Source organism: Solanum stenotomum, chromosome 9, assembly GCF_019186545.1.
Source record: "Solanum stenotomum isolate F172 chromosome 9, ASM1918654v1, whole genome shotgun sequence".
NCBI lineage: Eukaryota > Viridiplantae > Streptophyta > Magnoliopsida > Solanales > Solanaceae > Solanum > Solanum stenotomum.
Genome location: NC_064290.1, coordinates 45,848,046 through 45,859,019, shown reverse-complemented (window position 1 = coordinate 45,859,019; position 10,974 = coordinate 45,848,046). Strand labels below are relative to the sequence as shown.

Sequence of the window (10,974 nt, the reverse complement as noted above, 5' to 3'; positions counted from 1 at the left end):
GTGTATGGAAGTGGGATTGTTGGTTAATGGATTCTTTTTTTTTCAGTTTCGTCTGTGATGCTTTGGATGGTTGGTTTGCTCGTAAATTCAATCAAGGTAAGAGGTTTCCTCTTTTATGTTTGATCGATACTATTTCTTCTAGGTGCGCGATAGTCTCAGTCCTTGATTTGCTGGGTGTATAGTTTATTATTGTAAATGACAGGAGTCGAAATGCCAAAGTGACTAGGTCCAATTTTTGTCTCAATTCCGACAAGGTGTTGCAAATTTTTTGAAGTAAAACTTATATATTCAGAAACTCCATAAAGACTACTACGAAATACATTTTTTAATATATATGTTTAAAAGATTTAGAGAATAGTAGGAGTGTAGCCAAAAGAAATGTAGATCTTGATTGAGCAAGAGTAGGAGTGTAGCCAAATCCCGAACTAGTTTGTTGCTACAATACTAGGGGATTGGCTTAGTGGAGGTGGTGCAGTCTAGCATACTAAGCTACCGGAAAACTGAACTGCTACACATGACATGAGTCATAACTCTGAGCTGAAGATGACCAAGATCTTATGAGTACAATTGTAGCTAAAAGCCTAAAACTGGCGCCGTTTGACTTCTATTCTCAGCATGCATTTATCGACCAAGCATGACCAGGGAAAAACCATGGTGTCTGATGAGTCCTAGAGATTGGATGAAATGAGACTGTGAGGACCCAGCATTGATCTTGTACACCAGTGGTTCAAAGGGGGAAACCAAAAGGAAAAGAAATATTAGCTCAGGTCCAAAATGTTAGCAGATGCTGGGAATACATTCAGCTGACCAATTTCTGTAGTGTCTACCACTTCATCATGTCCATGATCACTCTTGTTTCCCCTGAGTTCTTGTGAGAAGAATTTGACAGATATGGTATGAGTCCCATCCTGCAGATGGGACCAAAACTGATAATTCATAAAAGGTGTACTGGAGTTCCTATTATGCATACCTGACTAATATAAGGTTATGAAGCAAGTGCAACTTTTACTTCAGCAGCAAAGCTCTTGCATCTTGTGAAGTGTGGCTCCTCTACGCCTCCTTTGCCCGTCACACAGCAATGGGAACAATTACTGGGCATCAGTTAGTAGAATGTTGTGGCATGACTGAGTTCTATGGCATATGTAATCCCATTGGATGGAAACACAGAGGAGGTACTGTTGGCAAGCCCTTTTCAGCTGTACAGGCTAATATATTCTTGAATAATGAGAGTGGTAGCGACAAAACCGGAGTTAGGGAGCTTTGCATTAAGGGTCCTTCATCGTTCAGAAATATTGGAAGCTACCTGAGCCAACTTGGCAATCATTTGCCAATAATAGGTTTTTCAAAACTGGAGGTGCTGTTAGAGTGGATGAAATGGATATCCCATGATTTTGGGATGAACTGATACTGATACTATCAAGTCAGTAGATACAAGTTTAGTATTGGAATTTGAAGTAGCTCCGTTAGAGCATCCATGTTGGTGTTAAGATTACCTGTCAAAGACTATGGTGAGGTGGTGTGAGCAATTGTTGTCCCTGACACTGAGCTTAAAGAAAGAAAATTGAGGAATTAAAATTTGCACTAAGGCAAGAACTTTCGGAATGTGCAAAGGAGAGATTGCCACGTATAAGATACCTAATCAGTTGTTTGTGTGGAACTCGCTTTCTTGCAGCTTTACGGGGAAGGTAAAAGCACAGGAGCTGAAGAGAAAGCTGTCTCTGAGGACCCACAATAAGTTTAAATAGTCAGCAATTGCCTAGAGGTCAAGTATTGAATAAAGATTATGTGCTTACGGAGGAGGTGAATAAAGGCAACCCTCCTTTATCTGAGATTAGAACATGCTACACTTTTTCAAATTCAGTTAGGCAGAGATGAAAATATTCCTTAGATTAAGTAGTCAATAATGGATCTATTTGAGGCTATATATTACTGGTTTAGAACATACATGAATGTTGGACATTTTCTGTTTACATATTCTAAGTGTAACCAAACACAGTAAAGAAGTATGGTATTATTGGACAGTTGCAATATGCATTAAGGAACTTCTATGTACTCCACTCCTGCCCTTCTCCTTCACAATTTACACACGCACCCCTCTTTAAAAGGTAAGTATTTGTATACCTCTTCTCGGCCTTTTGACTAAGATAAGTGTAGTAGTTGTTCTTATCAGTATAATATCTGATATGTGGGCCATCGGTTCACACAATATTAGCTCAATTTTTANGGGGGGGGGGGGGTAGTAGTCTGTTAAGGTAGCTTGCTAACTGAGCTTTTGCTCGTTGCCCATGTGCTGCTCTACAGTACGGACCTGGTGCACTCCACTAAATCTTTCTGGAGTTTAAGTTATTGGTTACTGGTGACATGTGGTCCAAAATTTTATACAGGTTAATAACTTCATTAAAAAAAAGGTTATAGATGATAATAGTGTCTATCATCTGTGAGTTTGAATTCTTGTTGTCTGGCTTTGATAAAACTATATCTGAATTTCATATGTAAGACCTGCCATATATTTGATTGTCAATTTTCCTCTCTGGATTCAGCTTCAACATTTGGGGCTGTTTTGGACATGGTGACAGATAGGTAGTGCCACATTTCTAACCCTCAACTTTAATCCCTACCCCAAAACCCTTGTGGTTGAACATTTAATGCACAGCCCTTGCTTTCACATTAGGACTCAAATCTGCTTTTTTGTTTATGTGGGCCGTATGATTTTTCAGGGTTAGCACTGCCTGCCTGCTGGTTATTCTTTCACAGGTTTATAGGTATCTTCATCAACTCCTGTCTGCGTAAGATTTTGCACTGTTAAAGTTCTGGCATATTTAAGATTTATTTCCTCCTGTGTCTTCTTGCTTTCAGGCCTGGTTTAGTTTTCTTGTCGTTGCTTGCGCTTGATATTTCCAGCCATTGGTTGCAAATGTATAGGTAATTAACTCTCCAATAGCACATATCATTTAGGCAAAGATTGATTCTGCTTTGTGTTTTCTGTTGTAATGTGTTTAGACTTCTGATTATCATGTGTTCTCAACTGAGTTTTCTGGAAAAATTATTGCAGTACCTTTTTAGTAGGAAAGACAAGTCACAAAGATGTCAAAGACAGCAGCAGCTGGCTATTCAGGCTTTATTATGGAAATAGGATGTTCATGGGCTACTGCTGCGTGTCATGTGAGGTAACTATCTCTATCAATTCTGGAAAGCTGAGAAATTCTTCATGCATACACAATTGTTATCTGATTTTAGTTCTTATTTACCAGGTTCTTTATATTACATTGTTCCTTCTTGCAAGGAAAGAGACTGAAAGTCTTATCGATGTAAGATCTCAGCTATTATGATTTTCATATCTTTCTATTTTTGTTGCCTGTGTTTAAGAAGCTCATTGACAGTTTCTGCATTTCATATTAAGGTTCTTGTAAATACTGCCACGGCAAGTTGGATTTATCTCGTCTTACTTGCTCTTCTTCTGTTCGGATGGGCAATCAAGCAATTTGTTAATGTTATACAGGTAGATAACTACTACCTATGCTAGTTTTTGATAGCCCATGTAATATCTTATTTGCCTTGTGTAAAATGTTCTCAATATGACAATTATCTTCTGGTTCAGATGAAAACCGCGGCTGATGCTTGTGTGCTGTATGACATGAACAAAAAACAGTAGCACTGACGTAGACGTAAAACAAGAGGCTTCTGCAATAATGTTTTTCTGGACAGTGCATTTTGGTTTTCTGTATACCGTGTTATAGTCACACATTCAATTGTCCTTCCAGGTAGAAGCTTCTTTGGTGATGACTTGAATTGGGAAATTCTTTGATGCATCCATTCTGTAGGAAATGATCTGAGATTTTCAACTAACAACTGCTTATGGCCTAAGACCCTAATCATGTGTCATTTCTCCCTCGTCGTTGTGCCTAAAGTTGGATATGATTCTAACGGTGCCTTTGTTGTCTATTTTTTTGTTTTTGGTTTGTTTAGTTGGAATGTACATACTCTTTGGCTTATCATAGTGATTTCAATTTACGAATAGCCGCCATTGGATTTTGTCCCCTCTTGGTTCAGTAACTTTGGTTTCGATTGATCAATATTTAATATTTTGTAGTTTTGATCTTGTTGTCTCCAATTTAAGTTACTACTCTTTAATAATTTTAGAATCAATCTTGTATTGAAACGGGGAAAGACTCTCATTTATACTCCTCGCATTTGCGACTGCAACCAAAGATCATATTTCCGCAACAGGATTTTTAATGCTAATTGTGTCAAGTCAAAATAGGACAAACAAATTGAGAGACAAAGAAACGTAGAGGTAGAAACTTGCAAATAGGAAGAGAATGAAGATAAACAAATGAACTTGAAGATATCATTAATAATGCTACAAGATGAATCTTCAATCAAAAAATATAATCTGAAAAAAAAAAATACATTACCTAATATTGAGGATAAACAAATGAAACGCCGGATTGCGATTAGTATAAGCTAAAACCAAAAAATTGGCTGATGATTATAGCAAGGCCTAAACCAATTGCAATAAGGGAAGAAGCCCAAGTGAGTTTTTCAGTAATTCTAGGAACTCTATCTTTCAGTGCCTGACTACATGAGCCTATAAACACAGTATAGCTACCCATTGCCATAACAGTTCCAACCAAGAACATACCCAAGAAGGCAGCACCAGCCAACCGAGAAGGCAAAGCAAGAGCTGGCAGGATTATCAGCAGCGCGTCAGGTTGTAGCCCGTGGACAATGCCAGTTGCAAAGGTTGCGAACCCCACTTTCTTCTTCTTCCCGATAACTGGAGTGTTAATGCCTTCGTATACACTAACATCACTATCACCATTTTCCAGGGCAACAAACTGGGAATTAACTTCAGATGCTTCTTTAATTCCCATTGCTCCGATAACAAGAAGGGTGAAGCCTACTACTCTTGTTCCCCATGTACGAATAACTTCAATGTGGAGTCTGTCCTTTAAGAGCAGAAACAACAGGCCAAAAATCAACTGCCCAGCATCATGACCACAACCCCAGAGGGCTCCTACTGCCGCACTCTCCATCCTTGTGCGGCCTATCGACAAAGGAGCCAAAGCAGCAAGATGGTCAGGACCTGATAGGGTGTGTAGGCAACCAGCAAAGAAACCAGTCCATGCACTGCTTAGTAATTCATTCCGAACAAATCGACTCCCCAGTGCTGCTGCAGCCGGCCCACCAGCCTTAGCTGCCGCTTGGAAACTAGCAAAAGCTGGTGAAACAATGACCGGATGGATGAGCATAACAAACACGGCCGACAGAAGAATTATGGTACTTGCAGAAAGGACCTGAATGAAATCATATAAAACAAAAAACATGCTGAGGAAAAAAAACAAGTTTGTTATAGAAGTAAACTGCAATGCATGGACCATCAGTGACCTTTTATAGTCAGTTACCTCGCGCTATGAAGTTCAATGTATGCTATGCAGCTGAATAAGTTATAAAGTTAAATGGTATCATTGAAAAACTATATACTGAACATTTTTATTTTACACGGCAGCAAGGTGAACCTTTCTGTAAACCCGGGTTCAACTTCCTAGTGTTTTATCCAACAGGTTTGACAAGTGTGTGTGCTGATTATGCTAAAAAGCTCTCTACTACTGGCATCATTTTGACGTCGGCATTGCACTTTCATAGTGTTATTTAACTGTTTCTAACTTTCAACAACAACATACCCAGTGTAATCCCATAAGTGGGGTCTGGGGATGGTGATGTGTTTGCAGCCTTACCCCTACCTTGTGAAGGTAGAGAGGTTGTTTTTAATAGACCCTCGGGTCAAGTGAAGCATATAGAAAATAATGGATAAAAAGGTATGTTTCTATTTGAACAGACGGCTGTTGAATATAAACTAGTTCCATATAGAGATGAATAACCACTTGTAAATCGATAAACATTCTCACAAAAGGCTCATAAGATAAGAAGACCATACAATAAAGATGACCATAGAATAAAGATAAGAAGACCATGCAATAAATTGTTGCAAAGACCCCACCTTCGTCCTTTTGTATAAGTAACAAGTTCAATCCTTAAGGCTGCGATATTTAATATTATTTTTCTTCTTTTTTGATTGCCAAAAGATTATTTCTCTTCTCTGCTTTCATTGTTGAAAAATAGTAACAAAATTGAAAAACTGTGCTGCATATCCATTTCCACATATCATTATCGATCATAAAACAAAATATATCCATTTCCACAGACCATTCAAATGACATTCTTCTATCAAAAAAACCTTCACACTTTTGTGGCAACTTGAGGGTCTAGTAATTTAACCCAAGGAGAGAACGTATTTCCAAGTATTTATTTTAAAACTTACTGAGGTAAAGTTGCAAAATATGCTCCGTGGTGACTTTTGATTTTGTATTTCTACTTTTTTTGCTATTTTTTTTTCCAAATAATTTGATTGGTTTTATTTGAACAATGGTAAAGATTGAGTTATATTGCCTTTCTCAATGCTACGACTTAGGAAAGACCATCTGTGTTTTACTGTTTCAAATAGTAGATAAAAATTCCATAGATCAAATGTAAATGGCAAATAAAGTTAGAGGAATAGTTGGGTAAAATTTTCATTGTTTTTATTTAAGAACATAACTCCAATATTGAATTTAATGCCAATGGAGTATGCCTGAGCATACAGCAGATCTACTTAGTTGCTGGATCAGCAGAGGGGGGAGAAAATCTAAGAAAAAGTGGTGGAGTATAATACCATCATGCATTTGGTGGTGTATTTGGAAGGAAATAAATAGCAGATGCTATGATAACAAAGCTAATTCAATAGAGAAAGTCAAATGGAACTGCTTGACTACTTTTTATTTTTGGTGTGACGAGGAAGGGATAGAAGAAGCTGCACAAATTTTGGATTTTATAGGCACTTTGTAATCTATTAGCCTTTTTGTTTTTCCTCTTGTTGGAAACCAATTTTTGGAGGTCTCCAGCATATCCTTAATGCTGATGAGTACAACATTATCTTTATAAAAAAAAAAAAGATGTACCTTTACAGTACTTTCCAAATTGAATCTGGCAAAAGGATATAAGCCAAATCATTCCTAATATCAAATGCTTCATGAGAATTGAGATCAATACATGGAAAGTTAAAAAAAAAAGAACCAAAAAACTATGTCCAAAGTGCTATGTATTTTTCTTCTATTTATAGTACAGACACTATCTCAGAAAATATCTCCATGGGGTAACTCAAAAATAGAGCATTTAAAGATAATTCAATCCTTGTAAGGAGATTCATTTGGTTTGTATTGCAAAATGGTGGCAAATTCGTCAGCCGTCAATTTAATTGAGTCTAAGTGGGTCAACTAGTTTTTGAATGAAAGGTGAAACAGTTCTGCACCATAATTGCAATTACAGAAATGCAGGAAACAAGCAAAAGCCTGTAGAAAGCACACTGACCTACTTGCCATACAGTACTGATGCGAGAACTTCGTCAAGTTTAAGAATGTAATAACTCATTTGACAGCATACATCATTGTGATGAGTGCATTTTATGCTTTTCAAGTACCCAAATGATCTGTCCCCATAAACCAGGCAACAAAAACACCTCATAAGCAAATAGTAGAACCTAAAATTGTTAATCAGCGTTTTGAATTCTACCCAAGTCAACAGTATGACATAGCAATCATGTTCTAAGAAACTAGCACTTTGTATTATTGATCTCAAGTATTCCGCTCCAATTAACAAGCACAGATTTGGCACAACAACCACGGATAAAACCAAATTAGCGACAAAGGATGCTTAAAAACTATACTGTAACTTTCCCTGTCCAACACAAGAAGAAGCAAACTAGGGGCCCCAGAAACGAGAATGCATTAACAAAATCAGGTAATGAATGTGTTCCATTGACACTTAGAGTGAGAGCTAATCCCTTCTAAAGTTGGTATATCCAAATTGTGTAACTGTGTAAGGTCCAGCAAAAGAAATGACCAGCTAAGATGTTTTTTTCTGGTTACAGAAACCACTGATCTAAATGCAAAATCTACCAGAAAGCTCTTCAAGTACTTCATAAGATTTTAATGAAGATGAAATATCCAACAAACTTGAAGGCATGAATACTACATTTACAAATGTTTCATCACTATAAAGATTTTATTATCCCTTCTGCTATCATTCCTAACACCAGCTTAACTGCAAACTTAGTTTTCTTCCTGAGATTCAAAGATGCTGAGACATATCCTCCACAAAAAAGAAATGGAAGTCCACGAATGGCTAGAAAACGGATTGCAGCTTAACTGTGATCATAGTTATCTTCCTGCGATATTTTATCTCATTGAGAGATGCTTGGGTATATACTTGCAAAAGAGAGGCAATACCATGAATGGGTTTGCACATAAGTTGCAGCTTAACTGCAATCTTACTTTTCCTCCTTTGATTTTATTTCAAGATGTGAAATCTCAAATTCATTAAGTGCTATGCTCAAATCAAGATGAGAGTTACTTGTCTCCCTGAGACTTACGTCAAGTTTGAATCCCAAATTCTTAATCACCACTATCAGACCATGAGACGACCACATGACCACTTCTTGATACAGTGCTTTTGACAAAATTGTGGGTCATATAGCACCCAAATCAAAGGGTTGGTTCACTTTCTAATTTAAAATCTTTAATGAACCAAAGGAGTCCGGTCACTTTCTACTTTAAACTTAAGAAAACCACTGCTAATCACAAAGCACACCAACACCTTATACTTCTAGTTTTCACAAATAGAAGTAGTCTTCTAGAACTAGAGTTGAATATGGCAATAGATGCAATTATTCGAACTAAAGCATCAATATATATTTGACTAGCCTTCTACAAAGTTCAAATGTAATTGTTTCAGCTTATTTAGGCCGTTTATCGTGTTCTTTTGTTCCATATGGCCCTTTCTCTTCTTTTTTTTAATTAAAAATTAAAAAAAAGACCGGCCTAACCGAACAACGGCCACCCTTAATGTGAGACTTCTAGTCATTTGGTCTACGTGCGCTACTCTTCACTTGAAAATGATCTAGAAAACATCATTAAAAAGCAAAAAATGACATTAAATTAAGCTTTATCCTAATTAACTTTCTTCAAATGCACTGGAATTTTTTAAAAAATCGATATTCGGGTCCCACCAACAGGGATACCAAGTAACTCTGTCCACCACGGCAATGGACGGATGGAAAGAACCACCTAGTGTTTTTTTGTCTCCGCTGAGAATTGATCCTGATACCTCACGTGTGCTGCACTAGAACAATTAAGTGGATATCTTATATGAATTAATTGAGCATGGATGCAAAAATTAATACTTGGTCCATCCCATTTTGTTTTAACATTTTTTGCTTATGGCAATGTATATCAATCAATGATCCAGTATGGAATTTTATGGAATTTAGAAGCTAATGGGACTATTAAATTCAATTTTCTGAATTAAATTATAGAAATTATAGTTTGCTATTTCTAGCACCAAAATCAACAACAACAAAGTACCCACTGTAGGGTATGGGGAAGGTAGAGGGTACGCAGACCTTACACCTACACCTACCTCAGAGGTAGAGACGCCATTTTCGATACACCCTCAGCTCAAGCAAAAAAAAGTCTAACTTAACCAAAGAAAAAAAATACATTTTTATCTATACCAAAATAAAAAACTGAATCTAGTCAAAATGAACAGTTTAAAACTTTTTGGAAAGACAAAAGATTATTCATTACCTTGTTTTGCTGAGATATCCTTTCACCAATCAGCTTGAGAAAATGGGTCTTCGACTCGGATCCATATGCAGAACCCGGAAATACAAATGGGTTTTCCTCATACCCATTTTGGGTTTCGGAAAATGATGAAGAATCATGGCAGCACTTGATGGATAACGAGTTGACTCGACGCAACAGTGAAGGAAGCTTAAAATCTACATGGCGAATTCTAGTGGGAAGAAGAGGATGAGAAGGATTTAGGTGATGGAGTTTAGAGGGAAATTGGGTTGTTGAATTGATGAGTTTCTCCATAACAATGGCGGCTCTGAACTACACAATTTTGCCCAATTTTACTCTGTATTATCTTCTCCCTTCCTTCTCTGTAGTTTTACAGAAATTTGCAGGAAAGAGAGAGGAAGTTGGGTTGTTTGAGTTTGGTATGAAAGTGGATAAATAGCAATTTTTAAATTCATATTTTTTTTATAGAAATAAATATCGAAAACACACCTACACAAATCATTAGTTCCCTTTTTTTGATTATTGACAGTTTTATAAATACCTCTCTATTTGATTAACTAACCTTATATATATTTTTGAATTTTTGATATATAACATAACATAACAAGTGGTCTCAAACTCTTATATGAGCATAAAACTTTGATAAAAAACAGAGAGAAGTGTTGAAAAAACCTCTAAACTTGACGAAAATTTAGGAATGTATTTCACTCAAGATGCAAATTTGGGGGTGTATTTGAATTCAGTTAGTCAAGTAAATGAATGTTTTTAAGACTGTCAATAGTTCGTGGATAAAATAAATAATTCACCCGAGTTTAGGGGTATTCTATCTTGTTCATTTGGTTTGAATTGATTTTATAGTTTGATTTTGTATAGAGAACAATATTGAAAACACCTCTGAACATGATCATCTTTTCGAATAAGTTATTGATAATTGAAAACACTTCTTAAACTCAGCGTGAATTATTAGTTTCATCTTTAAACTATTGATGGACTTAAAAACACCTTTTTACTTAACTAACTGAAGTTAAATACATCCTCAATTGTGCAACATGAGTGAAATACACGTGTAAGTACTTGTTAAGTTTATGCTTTCAACACTTTCCTCGACTTTTTATTAAGAGTATCATGCTCATACATAAAATTGAGACCATTTGTTGTGTCATGTGGCAGATCAAGAGTGTATCTAAATTTAGTTAGTCAAGTAGAAGAGTGTTTTAAGACTATCAATTTATGTATAATTTAAACAAAAAATATACATTACTCCTATTTACGAAACCAATAATTTGCGTAAGTTCAA

General features: G+C 36.4%; 2 protein-coding genes and 1 non-coding gene across 3 annotated transcripts in view; 2 read left to right on the top strand and 1 right to left on the bottom strand.

The window, feature by feature from the left end:
• The window catches only part of LOC125877902 (probable CDP-diacylglycerol--inositol 3-phosphatidyltransferase 2), a 5,803-nt gene extending 1,783 nt beyond the window's left edge, over window positions 1-4,020 (top strand). The window contains exons 3-10 of the mRNA XM_049559192.1: window positions 47-96; window positions 2,541-2,580; window positions 2,718-2,762; window positions 2,857-2,922; window positions 3,053-3,167; window positions 3,252-3,308; window positions 3,401-3,499; window positions 3,599-4,020. Coding sequence (XP_049415149.1) covers window positions 47-96; window positions 2,541-2,580; window positions 2,718-2,762; window positions 2,857-2,922; window positions 3,053-3,167; window positions 3,252-3,308; window positions 3,401-3,499; window positions 3,599-3,652 — 526 coding nt within the window. The 3' untranslated portion in view covers window positions 3,653-4,020. The remainder of the gene's footprint in view (window positions 1-46; window positions 97-2,540; window positions 2,581-2,717; window positions 2,763-2,856; window positions 2,923-3,052; window positions 3,168-3,251; window positions 3,309-3,400; window positions 3,500-3,598) is intronic.
• Window positions 2,120-2,322, top strand: LOC125878084 (U2 spliceosomal RNA). The gene has a single exon (XR_007447703.1). It is a non-coding gene; the product is annotated as a U2 spliceosomal RNA (small nuclear RNA).
• Window positions 4,021-4,336: 316 nt separating the features above from the next.
• LOC125877893 (uncharacterized) lies at window positions 4,337-10,101 on the bottom strand. Its single transcript, XM_049559183.1, has 2 exons — window positions 9,681-10,101; window positions 4,337-5,297 (listed from the first exon to the last, which is right to left on the bottom strand). Exons 1-2 carry the CDS (start codon window positions 9,969-9,971, stop codon window positions 4,455-4,457), a joined length of 1,134 nt encoding a protein of 377 aa, XP_049415140.1. The 5' UTR covers window positions 9,972-10,101; the 3' UTR covers window positions 4,337-4,454.
• Window positions 10,102-10,974: the final 873 nt, after the last annotated feature.